This window comes from Clupea harengus, chromosome 13 (assembly GCF_900700415.2).
Source record: "Clupea harengus chromosome 13, Ch_v2.0.2, whole genome shotgun sequence".
Classification (NCBI taxonomy): Eukaryota; Metazoa; Chordata; class Actinopteri; order Clupeiformes; family Clupeidae; genus Clupea; species Clupea harengus.
In genome coordinates, this window is record NC_045164.1 from 4,193,637 (window position 1) to 4,220,098 (window position 26,462).

At 42.8% G+C, this 26,462-nt stretch overlaps 1 protein-coding gene across 2 annotated transcripts in view; it reads right to left on the reverse strand.

The window, feature by feature from the left end:
* eys (eyes shut homolog) overlaps positions 1–26,462 on the reverse strand; it is a 181,098-nt gene that overhangs the window by 119,823 nt on the left and 34,813 nt on the right. Inside the window, exons 13-24 of one of the 2 annotated variants that reach the window (XM_031578529.2) lie at positions 23,597–23,719; positions 17,403–17,516; positions 15,469–15,591; positions 13,384–13,461; positions 12,409–12,642; positions 11,885–12,007; positions 11,386–11,499; positions 10,913–11,026; positions 10,170–10,283; positions 7,652–7,663; positions 6,202–6,399; positions 3,430–3,551 (exon numbers count right to left, since the gene is read on the reverse strand). In XM_031578529.2, coding sequence (XP_031434389.1) covers positions 3,430–3,551; positions 6,202–6,399; positions 7,652–7,663; positions 10,170–10,283; positions 10,913–11,026; positions 11,386–11,499; positions 11,885–12,007; positions 12,409–12,642; positions 13,384–13,461; positions 15,469–15,591; positions 17,403–17,516; positions 23,597–23,719 — 1,469 coding nt within the window. The remainder of the gene's footprint in view (positions 1–3,429; positions 3,552–6,201; positions 6,400–7,651; positions 7,664–10,169; positions 10,284–10,912; positions 11,027–11,385; positions 11,500–11,884; positions 12,008–12,408; positions 12,643–13,383; positions 13,462–15,468; positions 15,592–17,402; positions 17,517–23,596; positions 23,720–26,462) is intronic. The other variant, XM_012816935.3, reaches the window with a different exon arrangement.

Genomic DNA, 26,462 nt, shown 5'->3' on the forward strand with positions numbered 1-26,462 from the left:
TGGCTCAGTCTTAAGTTGCTTGCTGTTGCTCAGTTGTTGGAACCCCTACCCCACTGTCTCCCCTTCCTGCCATTTCCTATAGGGTCCCGTCCAGCCCCCCCCCTGTATTCTATATACATATATATATATATATATATATATATACATATATATATATATATATATATATATATATGATAAACACATTCCTACTGTCAGGTAGGCCATTCTCTGAGCAACACCCTTAGAGGGTGTCTCCACGCTGAAATAATAATAATAATAATAATAATCCTGACTGTGTTTTCCGGTCTGTTCTTCAAGTTTGGCGTGCTCATTAGATTATATCACCGTGCATCAGACTGATGAAAGCCACGGAGCTCTCACTGGCCCAGCAGCACCCATTACCCCTCTAATGACCATATTATGCCTTCCATACATACACATACAAATATTAACCCATACATTTGACAGGATTTACACCATGGTATCGTCTGATAGTCTGATACCAAAATACTGTGTGCAGGACTTAGTTTGTGCAACGCTCAGCCACGCAATGGGAGCAGAGAAGCACCCATCGCACGCCCCCCTCTGTGGCCTGCCTGGTGAGTTGATACAGTCCATTTCTTTGTCAGAGTCTGATTATTATAATGAATGATGTTAACAATGAATTGCCCATTTTAACTTATACCCAGTTGCCCACCCTGAGCATAAGTAACAGGTGTGTAAGTAACAGATGTAACAGACACGGGGGATAACAGTTGTAAACAAGATAAGCGCTGGCTGTGGGCCTTCTCCGGAGCAAACTCCCACCACTTTAGGTGACGCTGAAACACCAGAGATGAGATGAGAGCGTTGCAGAAGTGTTCAAGACAAACTGTCGTTTTTATGTGGTTGCAAATTTTTGGCTGCTTCATGCGGCAATAATCCGCCACGTCAACATGTCACACCATTCTAACATAAACAGTGACAGTCTGACACATTAAGTGTTAGACAGACCGAATAAACCTGCTATCTATGCTATAAACCTGCTGAGTGAATACAGTGCTATCCATATGGAATTTATATATTTTTTATCAAATGTTTTGTAAGTCACTTGGACAAAAGCGTCTGCTAAATACCTACCTAACTATATATCAGCCCTGGTTGACTCTTGGCATCTCATATCACTTCCCTATGACATATTACTGACAGCAAATGGTTCCTTGGCACCTTCAAATGTCCCTGGTCTTTAATTGTGCGTAGATACAGATTGCCTTCACAACTCACAGCATACAGAACATGTGCAAGCCCCCCCCCCCCCCCCCCCCCCACCCCACCCCATGAGCCTATTCAGTGAGTTACGACATGTACACAGAGCGTGCCATGTTACAGACAGGGTTAGGGTGAAATATATTGGACACCTTCCACCACAAGTTATCTAGCCAGCCCGTAATGGGAAATGAAAACAATGTTGCCATGTATAAACATTATTAGTGCAGTAGAAACATCTCAAAGAGGTACAGTGAAGCATGAAATAAGAAATGCTTTGACACATGTAATTAGGCTGAGAGTGCATCACGTGCTCGTCCGTATCAAATATAATTAATAGAAAAGTGATTGCCAGCGTATGAACACATCGGGACACAATCTTTCCCATTGTTAGGGTCAGGCACAGCACTTAAGACTATACAATTTCATTACTTTGCTATTATTATTTTATAGGTTATTGTTATTGTTGTCGTTGCTTTATATGAAAAGCCTTTATGGTGATGGAAGAAGAATGTAATAATTAGTTATGTGTGGCAAAAAGCAAAAAAACGATTACTGCGTGCTGGGAACAGTGTACTGAAGTCAATCAAATCCACATGTACACATCCCATGCATTCATACTCCTCCTCCTACATTACAAAATGAATGAATACTGTACTTAAATAACAAATTAACAAAACACATCATCCTTATAAAGACCCATTCTCAGAGGACAGTATCTTAACACTGGCATGTCTGGAAACCTTCCTCATATCATCAGTTGCTCATGTAAGAAGAGAGCAAGGAAACAGCAGGGGGATGACTGTTTAAGTCGAGGGAGGGAAGCTCGATCAAACAGGTAGAACAATACCTAGGGTACCATTAGTATCCCTCTCTTTCTCTACCTTTCTCTCTCTGTCTCTCTTTCTCTGTCTCTCTTCATTGTTTCATGTGTGATTGTGTGGGCTGCCATGTGACAGAATCAGATTTGTCATGCAGAGAGATAAAGGTCAATCTAATTCCCCGACTGTATGAAACTGATGTAATAACACACTGTCTTAAGCACTGCCTCTTTGTGTGTATGTGTGTTTGCCCATAAAGCCATTTGGTGCGGATCTCCATAAAGGAGTCATTGGGTGTTAGTACACCATCAAGCTGCCCATTTACAAGGCAGACAAGTCGTTTTATACTCTGTGGTTCCACACCGCCGTGGGTACAACCATCCTCGGAGGAAACTTACTCGAGTGTTCAAGCACTGTTTGACAGCACAGAGCGCGTTTAAACATTTATCAAGGCATGGCCGCCCCACACCGACGGTCATTACAGTTTTATGGTGAACCCATGTTCATGTGCATGATCCGCCCCACCTATACACTGTATGTGTCAGTCTCCTCAACGCTAAAACACTGCAACATAATAACACATATGCTAACGTCATGTGCAAATGCAAACCATTTCAAGGTTGGATTGAAGTAAGGTAATTTTCAGCACCAGACCACACTGAGTCAAGAATGATGCCACTATGTGTCAAGTCCACAAACCCACAAAAAAAGTACTTATCTCCTTGTACTATTTTTCACACGGTGCCTCAACTTCTCTCCAGTGAAACGCAACTAATAGCCAAAACAAAATGCAATGCTTTTCCGACGCCCCTGAAAACCTGAAGCAGCGCTTTTGAATTATTCAGAGGAAATGAAAGACGAACCATTTCCTCACACCCACTGGTCTGTTCTTGAGAACCTGCGTATGAATCCTTACATCTTGTTTATCATTTACAGAGAGAGGGGGTGCCCTGTGCTCATAAGAGGGGAGAAAGCAAAATAAATAAATAAATAACGAAAAAAGCCCCAAATATGAGAAAAGATTGAGCAGACATATAAGAGCTGTGAATATAAAAATCAGCACAGAAAATGGTAGACCCAGAATCACCAAATGAAAAATAAATTCATATTTGGCATCATGTTGTGGCAGCATTGTTTTGGTGGAGATGTCTGTGGCTCAAACAAAGACATTTAATAATAAAGGATAAAAAAGAACAGAAGCTGACCCTCGCTGACGCACAGAAAGAAAGCAAGTCTTGGCCAATAGAGGATAATTAATTGAGTTCTGTTCATGTGTTGTCGGTGGCTGGCTGTGCTAACTTTTGATGTGCTGTCTGCCGCGTGGCTCCACAGTGTTCATATGCAGTGAGTCATTCTCATGTATACTGGCGCGGAGCCCTACCATGTGAAGGTCCACACACGTCGAGTTGTTTGCACACGTGTTGCCGTCGCAGTCGTCGACGTCCTGTTCACACCTGACGCCCGCGTAGCCGGGGTTGCAGAGGCAGGAGAAGCCGTCAACCACTGAAAACAAAACAGTGAATATTTATTTATATACACAAGACAGCTACATTAAAAGATATGCAATATGAAATGACAAGAAAGAACCAATCCTAATCCCCCTGTCTCTTTTATTGATGTCTTTATGCAAAGCGTTCTTATCCCATTTTATCAGGCGACTGAGAGGGCTTCTGCTGGAGGGATGAGAACCATTGCAGACCCAGAAGACATATAATCCTTAACCAATTCAAATCAAGAGGAGCAATAAGCATAGCCAAATTGGATGGAATCACGGGGCATTCTGGCGAATGCGAATAATTACACTCGGGCTGATACACAGTGGATGGAAGACCTTTGTGCAAATACAGATCAATCTGCAGCGTCGTGAGGCCATTACAAAGAATTCTTTTACCCGTCGAATGTCTATTATACCCACTCTGGCTCCCCCACCTTGATCTTTTACTCCTCGAATGTCTAATATACCCTCTTTGGCTCCTTCACCTTGTATCTGTTGATCTGGCTTTGCCTTTCTCACTCCACTGGCAAACACTAATTCACGGCCAGGTTTTCAGGGATGCATCGCACGCCAGCAAAAAGGACAAAAAGCCAGCTAAATCCCAGTTCTTTATTTCTAGCTATCTTTCTTTCTTTCTTTCTTTCTTTCATTCAATCATTCATTCATTCATTCGTTCTTTCTTTATTTCAAATGCTACAAATGTGGCAACCTGTACGCCACATCCGAATTTCCCAGGGCTAATAATCTGCTTGTAGCTCTCTTTAATCATTAATGATGTTCGATAGAAATGCATTTTTCTCCTCCTTTCATTCTCCCCCATCCCTTGGACACAACAGCAGTACACAGTCAGCCCTGTGACAGTGGTAATTGCGGTTCTTACAGCGGAGTGAATTTATTACAGCCCGAGCGCAGGTCCCAGGATTCTTCATTATCCTTAAGATTTACCACGTAATCTATGCTGTCACTCTGTCTGTGCGCATGTAGCCACTATTACTCTCATTAAATGCTCTGGGTCCTGGGTGGCAGAGGCATTAGTCTTCTCTGGGCTGCGTGCTGTGGGGGGGGGGATGCCTCCCCTCGTCTCCCCCAGCGCCTGCTGCCCAGCGCAGGGGCCGCCATCCCCAGGAAGCCCCTGCCAGACCTGGGGGAGGAGGACAGGGGACGAGGTGTGGGGGAGGGGGGAGGCTGCGCCCTGCTGGTGGGGAAGGCAGGACACAGTGGGAAGAGACAGAGAGGCGGGGGAGAGAGAGGGGGGGGAGGGGAGAGAGAGAGACGGGGGAGAGAGAGAGAGAGAGACGGGGGAGGGGATGTGAGAGTGAGAGAGAGAGAGAGGAGAAGGAGGCAGACGGAAGCTAAATGGGTCTGAGAATTGCATTGGACTTTGAAACTTTTTTCCCAATTATACTGAATTTGTGTTTTTCATATACATGTGAATAGGAAGCCCGCGGGGCAAATCAGCGTGACATGACATTCTCAGCATTGTTCGTTAATACACAATAAAATGTAAGGACATTGTGCAGGTAAAATGCATTTGAGAGCGATCAAGGCGACCTTGGAAGCATGCTTTCAGTTTGCTCTTTTTAAGTAGCCCAGCTACAGGACTGGAAAAAGCATACAATAGCCAGCTAGGCTCCCAGTCTCTCCTCTGTGTTGTCTTGTGTTGCGTTCGGCGGTATTCTATGCGTAATAAGCGCTGGTACTTAATCCATACCGTGACATTCTGCACGCTCCGACGTTTGCATATTTCCATGTGTAAGTATTTGGTCTGTTATATGTGTACATCTCTTTTATGGAAGGCATAAATTCTGAATTCATTTATTGTCGCATTAGAAATTCTAAAGTATGGGCAGAGGGGAAAACAAAGGATGGGAATCCAAGCAGCAAGGAGCCAGTAATTATTCATGGCAGGAATATGGACCAGTTAAAGTTGAGGGGCTGCCAACTCTAATACTGTTATACTGCTCAGATGCTGTTAGCATGTGTGACAGGTAATCTTCCTGGATTCAAACAGCACCCATATATAGTATTTATGGCCGCACAATAAACTAGAGCAACACCTTGGGAAGCCGTATGATAGCACGAATTTAATGACAAAAACCATAGGCTTGTCAAGTCTATTTTGTTGTGTATTTTAAAAGCATACCACTCCGCTAAGATTTAGCTTAATTATTTACCACTTGGTTACATGTAATCTTTCAACGACATGATTTATGCTGGAGATGGAATATATAGGGGGGAAATGCTTATTGGATTGCCAGGAGAAGAGGAACAACATCCTGTCTTGGGCTTTGATGGTATTATCACTGTCATTCACCATCCATTATTTACATTACAGTGGCACATTGATGCTTAATTGATCCCCTCTCGCTGTTGGAATAACCAACTCCAGATTCCTACTAATATGCGCTGGTTCCTCACTTCAGACATCATAATTCCAGTCTCATGAAGCTCCTTATTAACCACTGTTGCCATGACCTGGAGGAACACAAGGCTGTCAGAAACATAAAGGGAGCCAGAGCGATCTGACGCTGCACCGACTGTGGCATCCATGGCTAGCGGTATCAGATCGGTCTGGCTGGCCCTTTGTGTATCCCTTGGTCTCTTTGTGCTGATGTATGTTTGTGTGTGTGTGTTTTGCAATGACACTAGAGCCCTCACCGTCGTAGCAGAAGCCATGGAGACAGGGGCTGGAGCTACACTCGTCCAGGTTGATCTCGCAGCGCGGCCCGGCGAAGCCCCTCTGGCACAGGCAGCGGAAGCCTAGGGGGAAGCGATCCTGGTCGGTCGCCGCCACGCACTCTGCGCCGTTCTCGCATGGGTTGCTGGCCTCGCAGGGCAAGAACTCACAGTTCAGTCCTGACGACACAGATGGGAAGAGACATCAGAGAGACATACACTCAGCTAGTCCACATGTAATTAGGCTGTTGGTTTATTGGCGCTATATTTAGAACGACACCCTGCTGATGCACAGAAGCTGGGAGTACCAGATAAGGACAAAGATAAGCCATGCGTTACAATAACAACATGCAGAACATAACACACATGCAAAAAAACATGCAAAGTAGCGTAGAAACAAACAGAGTGAAAATGAAGGTCTCGCAATCCAGCCTCAGATCTATCTGCTCATTTTACTTCCATCAGCGCTGCCTCTATGTGTGTTTTTTTAAGGTGAACACCAGAGCACTAGTCTCCATTGATCAACCAATTATCAAGCCCCTGACCTGGGCAACAACAGCACTATGGAGTGCCACTGAAGCGAGCAGACGGCTATTGAGAGTCACACTGGAAGAAGTTGTATTGGATCTGACCAAATCCCTCTCTTGAGATGAATGTATTACGCCAAGCTACAGTGGCACAAAAGGTAACCGTGCCTGCTCTCTGGTCATGGCCATGATTTCTCTTCTTTTTTTTAATCGAAAGCTCCCTTTGAAAGGGTTCAGTGCTGTATTTGCTTTGGAACTGGCATACTTGCACTAGCCCCGTGCTTGCAAACATGACTACATAAGTGGTGTTAGCCAGGTGTTTCCAGTGTGTGTGTGCAACCCCATTAATACTTACTCCATTTACACTGGAATGGTTTAGAAAAAGAAAAAAAAACCCATACAACATAAAAAGACTTCTTTACATGGCTAATGTGGAGTCCCTGAACATGAAATGTGCTATATGGAAATATTACATATCCTTTCATCCTGCGACTTTAGCCTTCTAAACATCAGTGTGTCATTTTCTTTTTCAAACAGGGGATGTGCAAGCATGTCTCCTAGCTGTATGGGTATGGTGGGGCTACGACTGTTTCCAGACATCTCTTGAACAGATGCTTTCAGAAGATGCAGAGAGGCGAACATCTGCAAAGCACAATAATAACCTAAATAAAGCTTCCCTCCTCCAGCTGGCATTAAAAAGGGTGAGCCTGGAAACCCACTGAAACGCAACGAGGCACGTGGTAAAGTCACCCCTCTAGGTTTTCACCAAAGGCATGGAGTGCGAACTTTAACAGGCAGAGAAAAAGTGATGCTCAAAGAACAACTTTACATGCAAATGCAGTGGTGGCAGAATGCATTCACTGACTAAAACGTTTTAAAGCCAAGAAAACCAATAGGTTTCCTACCTCTGATAATTTCTGCAAAATAAAATGAGAAAAACATAAACACACAACATTAAAAAATAACTATGTTCAGGCTGCCAATACACAAAGACACACATTTGAAGCAGGCACATGAGCCACTATAGACAGCGTCTGTATCACATACATGTATCTTTTCATATTTGGATGAATATTCACAGACCTTGCATATGCTTGCAGCCCAGGAGAGGGTTAAGTTCAAGGCTTGCAGGCTCGCTGGTCTCTATCCAAGCGTCTAGATGCCTCAGATTTGGTGCTAAAAAGGCCTACTAAAAATACTTTTAAGGTTGGCAGGTTTACTGTCGCTCAGCAGTGGCTGACTCACATAGCCTTGTAAAAGCGACTATCACAAAATTTCCATCTGTAGTTTATTTGATGTCTATGTCTTAATGCCAAAAAAAAATAAATTAAAAAAAAACACGCCACATGGTAACTCCACCTCAGAAAAGAGTCAACCCCTGGCAGTGTCATAGATCTCCTGAGAGGTGGCACATGACAGTGGTCCCTGTCATCCAGTCTTGTTCTGTCAATCGCTGACTGAGAGAAAACTTTTTAATTCAATAAATGGGCAAAGAAAGAAAAGAGTACTTAAATCATAGGTCATTCTAACTGACTGTGAGTACTTTGTCCAATAAAAATCACATAAATTCGGTGTAAAAAAACAACAGAAAACTATTGATGTTGTGCCCATCGATAGATGTTATATTGATGGCCTGTCGGTTTGAGTAATGACATACGCAGAATTTTGGATATTGCTTGTAGTCTGAGAGCTGCTCTGATTTGTTATATATACTCTCATTCAACACTGTCATTTCAGTTTTCCGTTCACATTCCACCATAAAACCTTAATCGTTACAAGTTGGGTACCACTTGCAACACTGACACTCAAACACATTTAAGTTTCTCCCCCCAGCTCTTTCATTTTCAGCACAATAGTTATGAAAGCATCCACACATGGATGGCAATTTTGGACAGTTTCAAGAAGGCTGTTTGAATGGTTATATTACCAAATTATGTCAGTGGTACAACACTATAATTCACCAGCTGCTTGGCTGGCATGGTTCGTTTTCTGCCCATGTGGTGACAAAGTAATACATTACTCTTTGACCAGCTCAGTTCAGTTAGTGGTCAAGTGGAAGCTTACAAGGTAAGTGTTTAGTGTATTTAAGGACTGAGAACAATACAGTTGGCCTCACAAAAATGCTAATTTCCTAGTTCTATTTTGTTATAGTGCTACTATATCAAAATAGCTTCAAATTAAAAGTCTTGCAGGATCCAATAAGCTAAACTGTAACACCTACAAGATGTAAATGTGCCTTTTGTCCTGCAATCCTGATACTAGTGTATTGTATACTGTTGTTACCAATGCCGATACTAGTGTTATGTGTACTGCTGCTGACAAGCTGGTTGAATACACATTTTGTTGTTTTTCCAAAACCTGACTTAACAGACAAAATAATGTTTTGATAGAGCATTGTCCAGTAGTCCAAAGTGGTTTTTACTTCCATCAATGGTTGTTTTAGCTTAGATGTGAAAGGTTGAGTTATTTAAAAAAAAAATACGTAACACATACTCATCGCTGTACAGTAAAACATATATATATATATTTATTGTACGGCTCTTCAGAATGTTCCAAAAAGTTCCGTTGATTTGAACGGGCCACCCCAACCTTCGCAGGTTTGTACATACTCCGCTGCGCGTCGGTGTCCTGTTCGTCCCGTCGGGATTTATTTTTAGATAATGCCCGCCGGACTATACATTATCCTTTACATATTGTTCCACTGTCATAATAGCTTATCATTGATTCATTAAAGAAACAAGCACTCCAGACAAAGACATTGTAGATTGCTCCCAAATCCCTCTCTCCTGTTGAGCTAGAAACTTGCCATTTTTGCATAATTATGCAAACAAAAACAAAATAATTCCTATCTAATTCAACCTGTTATTCCATACAAAATGTTCCCCTGACTACCACTGAAGTTGTTTTATCTCTGAAGTGGAGGGTTTTGTGGCTAACATATTCAAGATGCGGGCCAGGGCACGGTAGCCTTGGACACAATTATACAGCCATGTCTCTGATCATGAGTGAGCCGGTAAAATGTTTCTTTTCTGACCTTTCCAATCAATTCCCATAATGATGGCAATCAGTATGAGTGCTGTTTTACAATGCACCTGATTTAAATCCCCCCCCCCACATTTCATGAGCAATTATTTGTTCAAAGTGCATCCTTGTTCCCCCCGAACATGCCCTTGAGCTCCTAAGTTCTGTTTTACCCCTTTCCTCTTTGTCATGCTGGAGTTCTAGAACCATAGAATTGGATCCCTTTTTTCCCCTCAGTCACAGGGACACCGGGGACACACCACATTGTTTTTGGCACTTGTGCGTAAAATAAAGATGTCCTGGTGTGGTGTGGCTGGCGGAATGGGTTCAGACAGGTGAGAGGAATGCTTTCTGAAGTTAATTAACTTTGCTTTTCGCTTCCACTCCCTCACTGTTCATTACCTTTAAATGGAGCCACACACTGGCAGGAGTAATTACCAGGCTGGTCAATGCAAGTGGCTCCATTCTTGCAAGGGGACGAGGCACACTCATCAATGTCCAGCTCACATTCGGGGCCTATGGAGTAAGAAAACAAACACAGAAATCGCAGAGCAAATAAATAATTAGCAGCGAGCGACTAGTAGTATAGTTTTGTGTTGAATGACCCTTTGAGCAAATTAGAAATAATAGCTCTAATGGTTGTAACATGGTGTTATGCCAGTGAACGCAGCAGGAATTATTTTGCCATGTTGTAAGAAGCTGTTGGCAACTGCTGGAAATTGTTGCTGGAAGTAATGTTTTTTTAAATAAATGAGATGAAGATTTTTTACAATCTCAAAGTAATCACTGAAATACCATAAGTGTCTCTAGGATTCTAATTGCCTCTGTAATCGGCAATTAAAATGTTCAGCTTGGTCTGACTGAATCATCCAATTAGGAAACTTCCGAAGAGACAGGCATCCCCCTCTGCCAATTAAATTTGTGCATGCACAGCACATCGAACAGAAGGGGCGGAATCCAAAGGAACACCAGTGCAAGAACAACTCTCATCTAAGCTTATAGCAGTAGAGACTCTTATCTTTCCTTCACTTGACTGATAGCATCGTTCTACTTTAGCGGTGTGCACAGCATAGTAATCCAGTCAGTGAAGGATAAGAATACAACTCAGCAAACCGTATGTGTGTGCAGAGTCACCGGCTCCTTACCTGTGAAACCAGGAAGGCAGATGCACTTATAGCCGAACGCCAGGTCAATACAGGTGCCGTTGTGGTGGCATGGTGATGACTGACACTCATCAACACTAACTTCACAGAGGTCACCTGGAGAGCAAAACGTGTTGAATTGCCAATGATATCTTCTCTAAAGAATTCTTATTTGTGTGTTTGTGTGCTGCTGTCCTTCAAAGGTGTATGCAGTACCCCTTTCATTTCTCTACCATGATTTAATACTTTGTACAGCCACATATACACACAAAATAGAAAAAAATGCATCCTTGATACTGGATTCATAGTGGAGTGATACCATATTTTCTTTTCATATCAAGTGACCTTTCTGAAATGTACCACACATTGAACAGGGTTTTGCACTGATATCTCTTGGGTTTCTCATTTAAGCAACAACACTTCGTGATGTGCGCTTAGTATCGATCGGCCTACAAAAACACTAGCTGGTTGTGTACCTGCGACTCCGTATGGGCACTGGCAGCTGAAGCCGTTGAGCTCGTCCGAGCAGGAGCCTCCATTCAGGCACGGCTGGCTCAGACACTCGTTCACTTCAATCTCACAGTTATTGCCTCAAAAACAAGAGAAAGAGGTGCGCTTCACAAAAGAGTCAGTGGTAGTTGTGTGGTGCTGACAGCAGCCCCTTTCACAGTGAATAAGCCTTGCTTAATGATGTGGGAAAGAGGATAAAGGGGCAAATGAGGTGGTCAGAGGGGTGTCAGAGGACAAGGTTGGGAGCGAAGCGTGGGTGAGCATAATGGAAATTTGTTTGATAAGCAGAGAGTAAATAAATGTTGCACAACAGCGTGGCTCCGGCCAGGCCGCAATCTTTGGCACGAAAAAAGGTGTAATACCATCGCAATTACAGCAAAGGGTAGAGGAAATCAAAGGTGTTGGGGCTGAAGGGGGTGGGAGAGTTGATTCTTGTCTTTTTCTTTTTTTCTTTTGCTCACTTACCAATAAATCCAGGCGCACAAAAACAATCATAGCCATCGAGAGCATCTTTGCAGAAGCTGAGAACGCCGCATGGATTGTGTGCACAATCATCAATGTTTACTTCGCAGAATCTCCCAGTCAACCCTGAGAGAAGGAATCAAGAGGAAAACAAATCCTTAGAACTTATAACGGCCCACATAAAAGCCAGTAGACAGTTGTTTCTGCAGTTAGTTTTTCCCCACACATGTAGACTATAAAATGTATGATACACTTCCCGGGATTACATATGGCACAATTCCAGCCTCTAATAATGTTATGAAATGATTTAGTGTGGAAAAACATAACTGGAAACTGGAAAATGTTTGTGGGCCTTTGACTAAGTGTGAGGTCAACTTTGACTGTTCTGTGGGGTTTGGAGAGAATCACAACATTCAGGCATTAGCATCTGTCCAGACGTCCATTCCATTCACAAAACATGAATATTTTGTGTTTAACTAAGCAGCAGACGGTTCCTGTCCCCCACATCATATGCACGAGAGGCTTACCAAAGAGACACTCGCATGTGAAGCCTCCACGGAGATCCACACACTTTGATCCGTGTTGACACAGCCCGTGGACGCAGTGGCTTATGGGTGTTTCGCAGAGCCTCCCCGCGTAACCATGGCGGCACACGCACTTAAAGCCGCTCACCTGCTCCACACAGGCGCGGGTCCCCGTGGGTTCGCACGGATTCGACACACACTCTCCAGCCAGCTCTGAGCAGCCCTCGCCTCCCAAGCCTGAATGAGCCGGGATCAAAGAGATGATTGAAGTGCGCTGCACTGCGCTGCGCCGTGCGGCAACGCACGGTGAGGCACAACAGTGAATAGCGGCAAAACTCCTTCTCACCACGCCGCTGTTTTCCCACAACAAACTGGGGCGAATTGAAACCTATGCACTCTTCACCATGTGTAATTATTTATCTCATTCCCATAAAATAGCACAGGCCAAAACTACTAATAAATGATGGATTGAGTAAACTTCCTATTTCAAAGCAGCTATCCAGGGGGTGCTGGGCCATGCCCTAATCAAAATTCAATTTTTTTCACTGATTTGGAATGAATACATTTGCAAAATGCTTTTGTTGTAACAAAGGCACTCTGGTAAATCAATATCAATACTAACAAATTATGGCCTTAATACATATTTTGAGCAGGCATGAAAAAAAGAAACTAGCAACACGGTCCCACACAGCAGGGAAGCCTCATGGATTAGTCAAATAAAATAAAAAAATGTTTTGCTTACTAGGGGAAAATGGGATTATCGCTGCTGGCATCTACAATTCAACATCAAAACATCTCAAGAAATATTTCAGTGGTAATGTTTCGGCAACCTTGGGTAACCGCGTGTGATAAACAAATGCATTAGATTAATGAAGGTCAGCTCGCAGGCTGTCGTGTAAAACAATTTCACAACTCAGAATTGAATAATGAGATGAAGAAACAAGTTGCAACCCTGTGGACATGTGCAGTGAGAGTCACCTTGGGTGGAGCTGCAGGTGCCGTCGGTTGGACACACCCTCTCCGCACACTTGAAGATCGCCACAGAGCAGTTTTTACCTGGAAATCAAATAGCGCTGCTGTTATGGCAGGCCTAGTTCGAGGGGGAAGTGTCATCGGCATTGGCGTTCATGCTGAAAGAGGCTCAGTGCCAATAAGTGTGACATGACATTTGTCACATCATGATCATGACACTTCCGTCAGGCAGAGACAGCTCACTGTAAAAACCCTGTCATGTCTTGGAAGAGCGAAAGCTCTTAACATGGATTAACATTAGAGCAGAATTTGCTATGTGTAACCTTTTACAGAAACTGCTGGTTGCTATACTACTGGTTGCTCTTTGCTATATTTTACACACCATAGTAGATATGCCACGTTTAAATGAATTGGCATAAGGTGTTGTAACCCATTGACCCATTAACCCAAGAGAACATCAGTATTGGTATCAGTCGATAATCTCTGCTAGCTCTATATATATATATACTGTGCAAGCCTACTCTAAGTGTTAAGCAACTCCATACGCTCAAGAAAATGCTAGAATCCTTTCCTTCTTAACAAGTTCAGTTTTACACAGCGCAAACTCTGTGTGCCTCTTGGGCAGTTTCTGTTGATGTGAGCTCTAAAATGTGTAAATAGAGCTGATGAATACAAATCAAATGAGGGATTATCCACAGCATTAGTCGTCCCCCCCCCCCCCCGCCCCCAACTCCAAATACTCTGACAGAAACTGAACAGAATGCACGCCAGTGTGGGAAGAAACGGCACAACATAAAGGACACTGATTCACTCGGGAGTAATTTAAGGGGATGAGGAGCCATAAAATGTAGTGGAGTTCTTCATACTGTATACGTAAGCAGTTGTAAAGTTGGTGCTGGCGTCATGAACAGCAGCAGCAGAAACTGCACTCGGTTGGTAAGTACACTTGAGTGTCACAGGCAGGGCAGCTGTCCTTCTACCAGAAAAGAGGGATATATTTAGCTGTTTTCAGCAAGAATTTCCAGCTCTTTGCCATCAAAAGCATCCGAGCTAATTACCACCAGCAAACACGATTCTGTTTTACAGTCTTTCTTACACGTCCTTTCAGCTAGAGAAAGTCACACAGCCTTTACACAAAAGTGTGTCATAGCATGGGGCGTAAAGCTCCATTGCTCTGGAACAGCCTGTACCCCCAACCCCTCCCCACCCTGTACCACCACCACCCACCCCACACCACCCCCTCGTTCCCATGGCTGGGGTGATGATGCCACAAGACGGCGATGACGGGGGGAAGTGGTTATGAGCACTCCCATGGCGAGGGGCCTGAGACCTCCCTCGCTTGCCTGCGTGTCATCTGTCACACCAGCTGCCTGGCTCCCCGCGCCAGCCTCCCAGCCACTGATGTGTTTTATGCATTAGGACTACACAAACACAACAGAGCTGCTCGGCGGAGGGTAGGGGGCTGAGGGGTGGGTGGTGGCAAAGGCAAAACAAATGACAGGAAAAAAGTGATCCCATCTCAATCACCCGTCCATATGGCACTGCTGCGCACACCATACAAGGGCACGGCACGAATACAGGGGGGAGTTCAACGCAGCATTTGTGCCAACAAAAGTTGCCGAACCTTGAATGCATTTGGCTGGAACAGTATAGCGGTTACTAGCGGTTACTAGCGGTTACTTGAGTTCACCACATTCAGTAAATCTTGGCAATATTGTAGATCTAGAGGACTTTTCTTTAATTATTGTGCAGTAACACTCAGTGTTTTAAGAACTTCTTAACAGAAGTCACAATTTGGCATACATTGTGATGTATATATTAAGCTCTACAGTTCACAAATTCACATTCACAGCAAAATGTCTAATTCCCAGCTGTGTCCTAAATCTCAGGATCATAATCACCATTTTCTTGGGAGTTTGAAACATTTACCTTAAAAGAAATATTAGCTTGAGGGGACAAAGCCTGTGAACAAGGCATTTCACAAAGCAATGCATATTAAGAGTTTATTTGCACTTAAAAACAGGGATTTAGTTGAAATTATATGTGGTAGTCAGAAAGGAACAGCATGAAAAAACCTCTGCTTAAGCGTACCTGTAAATCCTTCTGGACAAACGCAGGTATAATCTCCAGGCAAGTCAATGCAGGTGGAATTGTTTGTGCAAAATCCATAGTCGCATTCATTATTGGTAATTTCACAGGAGTCACCCTCAAAACCTACAATAAACATGATTAAAGCACTGAGATTAGGAAAAAAAACATCAAACAAGGCAGTTTTCCATTAAAATTAAGCAGATAACTCATAACCAGCAGATAATAGTCCATTAAAACGCTACTTCTGCCTACCTCTGCAAATGCACCCTTTGAGAAGTTGGGAAAAAAATACATCACAACACAAACTTGTTTACTAAATGCCGCGGTTATTGCATAATGACAGGCACCAGCCTGCCCAACGCCAGCCCTGACTTCCCGTATTAGCCGACTCTGACTTTACAAGATAAAAAAAGGTTAATGCCACGAAGTGAAGGAGAGTGCCACACTCAAATTTCTGACATTTTATGCTCCCATAAACGTATTCCACTGCATGGTCACGCTACAAAATGACTATCATTAGCACTGTCACAGGCCGAGACTGCAGGAAGCCCATGACTAATGCCATGCTATCAGCACCATCAGTGCAGGGCGAGTTCTCATCATTCCTCAAACTGACCATGGAACCAATTTCCACCTCTCCCCATGTCATAAAATTTGACAATTATTCCAAGTTCATTAATAATGCATAACAACCCCCGTCCGCAATCAAGGTTTAATCAGAGGTACGTCTCGCAGGTAGGACATCGACTGAGCCAAGAAATTATTGGCAAAATTGCAGGGATTTATTTCTCCACCCAACTTAATGACATAAATGGCTCCAAGTAATTTACGATATGAATTAGTCATTTAACGATGAGGAAGGTTTTACTGGACCCGAATGAGATAGATGTTTGTAAATACGGACTGAAAAGGCAACCTCGGAGGGCTCCCATGTTAGGAGACACTGTGGTCAATCAATACTCTCCCTTTTAGAGTAAAGAGCAGACTAAAAATACCAGACAAATCTGACTGATTCATCTATCCATTTCTGATTACATGTGACCATATACTCGTCCCTCTTTATTATGGCATTTCAACATCTGCATTTTAACACATTTTATGATCATTATCACCTCATCTGTTCTGAGGTTCCAAAATATCATTCAATACCGACAATAAAGACTAATATTATTAGGAAGGCAGTGTCTATTTGACCAGCTGCTAAGACCTGTTTGACCAGCTCAAGCAGAATGGCAGTTTTCTGTTTGATAAAATGCTTTTACGGTAACATGCATGTCCAGCTTTGCAATACAGCTGAAAAGCAATTTAAATGACGGCTGGCAGCCTAGGGGGCCCAAATTTCATTGACGGGCAATGAGCAAAGCAATCAGCAACCAGCAAAGTCTGTAACGCATGAACTAAAGCTATTTACATTTACATTTAGTCATTTAGCAGATGCTTTTGTCCAAAGCGACGTACAAGAGAGACACACGCTGCCCTACTGGTCAATTTATTGCATCATCCAGTATGAGCTTGACCACTAGGGCAGCAAGCAAAGCAACGAGCAATGAACAAAGTCTGCTGTGCATGAACTACAGCTAATTTGATAACTTGGTAAAAAACATTTTGCTAGTTTGCTAGTTAGTTTTACAGACTCCTACCTGACCATCAGTCTAACTATACTATAAAACAGCTATGTAAAATAAGATTGGCTGACCCACAGATTCAATGCCCATTCTCCATTTCACCCAAAATGCAAAACAGCAAAACTATGGACCTTTAATCCTTTCTTGATTTGGAAAAGTAAGCTATGGGTTATGTTAAGAAATACTACTAGTCAATACCAACACATAATTTATTTCACCATCAACATAAAACCAGGACAATGACATCAGTGCGTGTGTGGAGAGAGTTTGGCAGTGAAGGTTGCGGAAATGAAGGGGGTGCTGACTTACCCTCAGGGCAGAAACACCGATACGTGTCGACACCGTCCACACACACGGCACCGTTTTGGCACGGCATCGATTCGCAATCGTTTTGATTTACCTCGCAGAATGGGCCGCCAAAGCCTGCACGGGAGAAAAAGGATCATTACTGAAGTCCCTTTGGTTAGTTTAATCCCACAGCCAATTAGGATTTGTATGACTTTGTTTCCCCATTCAAAAGCAGCTTTACAAGGCTGTTATTGATTCAGAGAGCTTGCTGGGCACACACAGCCACAACCCAGTGGATCATTTAATCATGTTTAATAAGAGTCAGTCATTGCCTCTCTGATTTATTACATTAAACAGGCCAGTGACAAATCCAGCGATGGCCCAGATCAAAGCCAAATATCATTTCTGTTTTCGCCAGTCACAAGGCACACACACACACTTACTCACACACACACACGCACACACACACACACACACACACACACACATACAGAAAAAAGGCACACAGAATGCAAGCACGAGTGCGCACAAATCACAACAAAGCAAGTAGACGACCACACACAGACAAGCACACTCACATGCATACACAAACAGGTATAGGTTCAGCAGGCGATGTACGCTTGCAAGCTCTACCACTGATTAACACCAACATCCCCTGATGCATACGAACATAACACAGATATACGAACACACACACACACACACACACAAATGCGGATTCACATCACGGCACAAATCCATTAAACACCATGCTCTACTCTCTAATCTGCTACTAGTGGTATTACAGTAAAACCAGAAAAGAGAAGCTAATTTATAATTAATATCGACCTAGCCAATTGTGTTGGTCTATCAGCATATGGTGTCATTCTGATTTCCTTTCACACCCCTCAAAAAAATGCATCAGCGTACTCTTCACTAATTCCACAGGGCCTGTGGGTTGTCTAAATTACAGAAGCATATCCTTAGGTAACACTACGCCTAGTGGTGCATATTCATGTCTAGTTATGCTAACCTGGTCTAACTGACACTTATGGGAATATAAAGCCCTCGGAGATGCCAGTGGGGCCTAAGATCAATGTATTCGGCATGTGGCCTTGATATGACATAGAACATGGTCATTTGTATTTACACTTAAATTGAATTATCACAGCCAGTTCTTACAAAATATGGGGCTATGGAGATATATTAGGAAAACATATATGCCCATGGGCCCTGCATATATGATGAGGAATTTTTCAGAGCATATGTTTAATCTCTTCATTGTGAATTTCAAACTCCTCTCAGATATAGTCAGGCTAATTATTTCACTTTGCTCCTCAAACACGGCCCTGAATATGTTACAACTTTTAGAGTTACAAGATTAACGGTTCCCAGGCAGATTGCCATACTCATCATTTCCAAGAGAAACACCATCATCATTATCATAGCCATCATCATAAACGTCATCTTCATCGCCATCATCATCATCACAATCACCACCAATAACATCATTGCGATGATCATCCCAACCAGTATTCAGTATCATGACCATCAGCAAAGGACAGGGATCCAGATGATGTGCTCCAATTCCCCTCATTGACTATAAATCCTACCTATCCCAATGTGGGCAAGGGCATCTGCATGTTCGCCCCAAAATGGCACACAAGAGCGTGAGATGAGAATCGTCAGAGCCACTGAAACAAGCTGCAGGGGACCATTGGCTAGTACAGGGAAAATGGCTGATGAATTCAGAGCTGTATGTAATATACACACGACATGCTAACTGCGTAGCTACTGAATGTCTGCCACAGATATCTATGGTGCCTATGGTCGACATACACCCATTAATGATCAGAGAGACAAAGGAAAGAGTAAGTAAACACACACACATAGAGTCTTGACTTGATCCTGGGGTACGTTCGTCGTAGGATTGAAGCTAAGTTAATCAATTGGCCTTTTAGCCCGTTAAGATTAGCGAGCTGATTGAGAACAGCAAATATCGGTTCGTTAACGGCTGATCCGCATCCTAATCATGTGGTTAATTTCAACCAGGCTAAAGTTATCATGGCATTTGCGCGTGCACGTCCTACTTCAAAAGGCAGGAAAGGTCGATCACTAAAACCATGATTTTCTAACGGTATTATGGTTCTAAACTCAAAGAAAAGGGCTCTTTTTTTCTCCGCTGGCGAGTAGGAGATGAACATGAACGCTTATGAAGAATACAAGACCATAATCATGGCAAAATTCAACACCACCACCGCTGTGAGAGCAAGGTGTGTTGGGATGTTTATAGGGTGATATCTATGTATGAATACCTGACAGCAAGAGTCAGCTGGTACAGAGGTTTCCTCTACCAGTTTAAATCTGCATGGTTGCTAGTTCAAATCCCCTCACCTCCTTCCTCGATGTAGTTTTACATTTCCTTGGAAGTCGCTTTGAATAAAAGCGTCTGTTAAATGACTAAATATATTAATAACAAATGCAATAAATTGAAGCAGTGAAAATAAATTGTCTGTATTTCTCTCTATTCTTATCATGAGTCCACCGTAATCATTTTCTAAAATAATGATATGCTATGGTGTACTAATAACACTCATATAATTATGAGTGCTTTGTTCTCCGCATCACCGACACTACAAAAATGTACCACTCGCAAAAAAGCGCAAGACAGTCAATGTGGTGTTTGCAATAAATGACTCGAGAAGGTCTTGTAAATTAATGATTCCTTGTCGGCTGAATCGGTAGCGCTCATACAAGAATAATGGATCTTGGCGATCGCAAAGAACTCTCTCCCTCCGCTAATCTAACTCTAATATCAGTCCTTGGTCAATGGGATCCCTCCTTTTTCCGGGGGTGTGGCAAGCTTATCCAGCTACACTTAAGTTAGCCTGCCCTGGAGCAGGTTAGTGCTAATCGATATGTAACTATGGTGATTTATCAAAAGTTGCTTCCACGAACCAAAAAGAGGGGCGTTTTTTATCTTAGCCTGAAAATTAGCTCGCTAAACCGTTTAGCGAGCTACGACAAATACCCCCCTGAATAAACTTGATTATTCATCTAGGTGATACGTCAATACAAGGGTCAATACAGGGTCAATATACCCATGATGATCACAATACAGCCCCTCCCAGCCTCTCTAAGCACCTGGTTGCATAGTAAGCAGGGGCCTCGTGTACAAAAGTGTCATCTCACGGTCACGGTCGGATGTATCAAGAGTGAAATGAACGTGAGAATGTGCGTTCCTCCACTCTAACTTCATCTCTGGCGGTAGCACATTTGTAAATGTTTTCAGGGGGAAGAGTCAGAGCAGTCAGAATGGAATGGGATCATCCATATGTCAGTCAGGTGTATAAAGTTCCGATATGATGTGGTTGTACCAGGCTAACTTTAAAGCGTAAGTTGCCGAGCCGTTTCCTCAATGTAAGCGGAGCAACTGATCGCACACATAAAGACATCGTTTGAGGTAGAATTTGACTTTGTTAATAGAAAGTATTCTCAGTCTGTCAATGTGCAAATGTTCTGCGATACAGAAATGCGACTGACTAATATGGTGGCAAGGTGGCCTGGATCAACTGATGACTCATTCATCCTAAGGTGACAGGGGGCATGATGGGTGGCTTCTTGGGACACAATTCATTTGATGTTCAAAATGCTTTCATTTATGTGTGTAGTTACTTTGATATATTGTTCAACTGCCCATCAAAACACTGTGGTTCCCTGGTTAAAGAGCTGCTAAACAATCTCGCCAACGTGCAGACTGACTGAGCATTATATCGTGTGGCTCTCTGAACTCACCTCATTTATAGCCATTGTCACACTCTGCCACTCCAACCGTGTTCTTTTGTTATTAATGCCAGATGAGAGATTCGTTTTCTTGCCTTAGCATCGGATAAGAACACTCCTACCTCGCCTTCGCTATTTCCTTTTTGGTTGATTTGCTGCTTGCTTTTGTCATTTTGTCTCAATCAGGGGGTGGCCTAGGTGTACACTCAATGAATGTAATTGAGGAAGGTGGTGCTCTTGAATACACACTCAATTTCTCGTTGATCAGGATGTATAAAGAGGAAGGTGAGCAGAATCTTGTTTGTGCACAGTTTCATACACATGAATTTTCTCGTGCGCAGTTTTCCAGCTTAGTGTGTACACTACGTTTTAGCATGAATGCTACACAAAGCTTTGTACATCAAGCCCCTGGTGAGGGTGAATGCTAAAATACTAACTGCACTGACACACTTACAGATGTGGAGACTGACGGTCGTGGTGCGACCGCACATGCATGGCGCACACCTGCCCCGTATTAGCGAGCACTAGCACACCCAAACACACATGGTTTTGCGCACACACACACAAACAAACACACGACTGATTACATGAATTACAACAAATTTCAAAACCATTTATTTAAGTGGAGGTGCACCAACTGTGTGTCACTGAAAATGAAGATAAATGGATTACCGACTTGTTGGCGTACTCATGGCCTTTGCTAGCTGGTCAGTCCGACGCAAGAAGTGGCCGCCGGAAACCCTGAGCATTTATTTGGTTCCTACCTAATTACACTGCTAATTGCCTAGACTGGCAGAAGGGACACTAGAAATGGTCTGGGCCAAACCACCTCGATAAGGTGTTTTTTTTACATACCTGTAAAATGTGATTATTTATTACATAGTTATTTCTTTGTTTTAGCATACCGAGGAATACTATGTTTATGTCTCAGGGTCTGTCTTGTCATTTGTGTATTGTTTGATTTGTGTGTTTACCCCTTTTTAGAAATGGTGCTGGCCACCTCCTATATATGTTCATTGTTTTGTCTAGGGGAAGTTTTTGTCTTGTCAGGTATGTGCTTTTATGTAGACCTTTAGACCTCTGATTGTTGTCCTCTGCATATTTAGAGGCTTAGCAGGTTATATTCCTTGAGACTGCTGATTACTGTCCTCTACTGATTAGAGGCTGAGCAGGTTTCCCGGAAATTTTGAAGAGTTATTAAAATGTATATGTTTGAACCCTCACTATGTCTCCGAGCTTTTTGGGACAAACCCACATTTTGACGGTAAACCGAGGTTCGGTCCGCCACGGACACATACAGATGTCAGATGTTACTGATGTACACAAACTGAGAGATGACAGGCCTATGTCATTGATCAATATATACAGCTCAAGGTACTCGGGTAGCAATACAGTAATGACAGCGGCCACAGTTACAGCAATACATACAAAACAGTGCCGCAGTGATGAAGTCATAGGCGTGAACTTACCTAACGACGGATGTGGGTAGCCTCCCTCATTGTGCACTCCTGAGTGATTTTACAGTGGCTCTAAACCTCATTACCCCCTTGTATAAATCTGCAGCCAACTGCATCTCACAGAGGAGTCCTCTGTCAGTTCCGCCTGGTCTTACATCATTACAGTTTAAAGCACTCACCAATTCACATTCTGACTGACACTTTTTTTGTGGTCTGAAGGAGCTGGTAAGCTAGGGTAATTATAGCGAGGGAATGGCTATGTGCAGTCCCAAATCGTTTAGGTGAAAGAGGTCAGTCGGAGGGTATGGCTTGGCTGAACATGTGACAAAAAGGTACACATGAGAGACATAACTTCTTAGAGATTCATTATTTGTGGATAATCCAGCCCTACACATCCGCAGCACCCAAGAAAGACAGACTATAGCCTAGGACTCGTCCTTGGGGGAATGAGCTAAGCACCACACTAAGGACTGGTTTCATTTGCATAGGGGATTGCTAACGATCCTTCATTGTGACGCATGTCGAGAATAAGTGCACATAGACTAATGAAGTGCTTGTTATTGATAAGGCTACGGGCGCCACCATGAAACAATCACTCATCTGTAGATGATGTTTTCATTTAGAAAGATGCTCTTTGCATTATTGATATGACTCAGTGATCTTCTGATCCGGGTTTAAAAACAACTGAAATCATATATTAAACTTGCTGCTTAGTAAACAGCAGTGTTTCAAATGGCTCTACCCTCATGAGCAATGATGTTAACATGCCTTAATAGTTGCTCATAGATAGCATTAAGACTGCTATTCAGTATTTGGCATTATATTCCATTTGTACTTTTTCCCTGGGGTCCGAAATCAATTAAGACATGTTGACACCTGTGTAGAGACCACTAATTCCTTTAAAAATGCAATGATTTGTGGCAACTATGGCTGCTGAAAAAAAAAACATCTGGCATTAAAACGTGTTAAGGTCTCCCCTAAAGTTACAAAACTCACCTTTCTCACAGATGCAAGTGACATTGTTTCCATCCTCCGTCTCGATACATTTCAATGCATGCTCCTGACACAAACCTAGACTGCAGAGGTCGATGTCCACAGCACAGTCTTTACCCTGGAACCCTGCAACAAACAACAGGCACGGTTTTAACTGACAGTGAGATGCATAGACACGGAAATGCATCTGTCCGGCATTTCAAACCATTTAAAACCATAAAGAAAATATTTTGTATGACAAAATATTTTTCCCTCCCACCACTTTGACAAATTTCCCCCAAAACCTTGTTAGCAGATCCCATAAACCTGAGATTCGCAAGACAGACCGTAAAAGCCACATTTGGAAATGCCATGTTTTATTAGGTAAAGACACCCTTTTCTGCCACAGATTTATGAAGGTACTGATTCTTTCTCTGGCAGTCTACCTGCTGCCCAGTATGCTAATGGAGTGAATCACTGACTAAAAAGACCCATCTTGCCCGGGTGATCTATATCACATTTGTCTGGCGGAGCAGATGCAGCAGTCTACATGTCACTGATAGATGACCGCGTCGATAACCTTTGTTATAAATAAAACACGGCCACCCCACAGTATCTAATATGGGATCAATACCCGTTGTAAATAAGCCCTTGCGATGTATGGTGTTTAATAATTGAAGAAATTACAACCCTAATAAATGTTACACAGACCTGTGTTAAGCCATGATTGAGTCTTTGACATACTGTGGTACTGTAAATTTGAAGAGAGAAAGACCCCCAAATCCCCCCGCCCAAACACATACACAAGCAAGCAACAAACATTACACACACATACAAACACACACACACTGCTGTTATTTACTGCCCTAACTGAAGTAGCTGCCTGACTGACAGATTATGTCACGCAAGTCAGCGCTTAGGATAGAGGATATAAAGACTGACAAAGACTTTGCCAAATAAAGACAAAAAACACCCATCAGTAATGCATCTGCATTAGCCCCCCTCCCCCTATCCCTGCTGGCACCACCAACCCCCTCTAAAACCACCTTGTATGTTGCCCTGAATCGTTAATGGACATCTACTGCCTCCAACAAAGTATGTAAGCGGTATTTAATAGCCAATTGTGCGTGCAATTCACTCTCAGGTTAATGTTGCATGAAGGAATGTCACACTTAGAGAGCAGGCATTTCCAAATGGGACCCTTCCCAACACGAAGCTATCACTGAGTTATTTTCTCTCAGCCCAAAGAACCACACCGGAGGAAAATGTAGCACTATCACCGAAAGTATCCAACCAAATTAATTTAGGCATACACATCACTCCTGCAGGGGAAGTGCGGTCATATATTAAATTTCTGTGTTAATATCACAATGGCCTGCTGGGAGCAGAGGAGACCTCATAAACTACATTCAGGGTGTGCCACAGAAATGCACACAAAACCCATTGAGATGGTACAGTGGTATGAATTCATTAACAGGGTTACTATTCCAGGCATTCTGTTGGGCTCGTCTATTGATGCCCGCCAAATCCAACTTCATTTAGGCCTTGGGCAAGATGAAACACCAATGGCCAGGTACGAAATCATTCCCGGGTCCCCTCGGTCCCTGAGCAGGACATGTATGCTTCAGATAATAACAGGCACACACAGTCGCCGGCTATAGTGACAACTGTGGCTGGAACAATATGGCGCAATCTATCAAGTCAAGTCAAATTACATTTATTTAAAGAACAGGAGTTGTACCAAGGTGCTTTCCAGCCAAGGTGAATTAGTTGACAATAAAACATAAACACGGATAAAAGAATAGAGAGAATAGAGACTTAAATACAATAAAAGATTTAAAAAACTAAAAGAGTTAAAAACATATAAAACATATAGGACATAAAGGTGGAAGAATATAAGACCAAATAACAAAATAAAAACAAGAAAAAAGAGAGGTTAATCAGCGAAGGCTACAACTAATACAAATAAATAAAGGAAATTAGTAAGTAATAAAAAATTGTAAAAAGAGGATGGATGAGTAAACCTTAGCAGATGCATAAAACCATAAATATAGATGATAGAACAAAGGTGCCAAAATGAAGCCCCAAAGAAAAGTATTGTTAAATACTGGAAATCACTTTAAAGTGTCACACAAAAGACTAAGATTACAAATGACTACTAACATGTGTTAATCATTCACTGAAACACAGTTCACACCTTCTAGAAGAAGCAGCATATTGTAGTCCTGCATCTTGGTTAAGGTGCCCATTGGTCCCATGGCAATACTTGTGCTACACCCTTTTCAGCTGCCGATGACTGTATTTGAGAGCCTTGGTATTGAAAGTGCAGGAAGGACTGAACATATCCTGGCGCATATCCTAGCATGACGAAAACTGCTGCAAGCAAAACTATTTCCAACTCATCCATCAAGGCTATATGAGAGAGGACCATATTTTAAACTACACTAGAGATTGTGTGTCCTATGCAGAAACTCATTAAAAATATTAGATATATGATTCTGTACACACACACACACACACACAAACACACACACATAGAGTGAGAGAGAGAAAGAGAGAGAGAAGAGAGAAAGAGAAAGAGAGAGAAACAGAAGAGAGAAAGAGAAATAGAGAGCATGTTCACTCCCCCCCCCCCCCACACACACACACACACACACACACTCTCACACGCACGATGCAGTGCTCGTTCAACAAGTATTTATATTTATCAGTGCTCTGAGCCTAAGGGGAAAACACTTGAGAGAAGATAATTAAAACACAGTGAGACAAAGGCAATCACTGAGGATGACTCAAATGAATTGACATGCTGCATACAAGCGCCTGTGCGAGGTTAGCCTAGTGCTATTGAGGCGCGCTGAGGAGGAGGGAGGCAGACGAGCACCTACACATG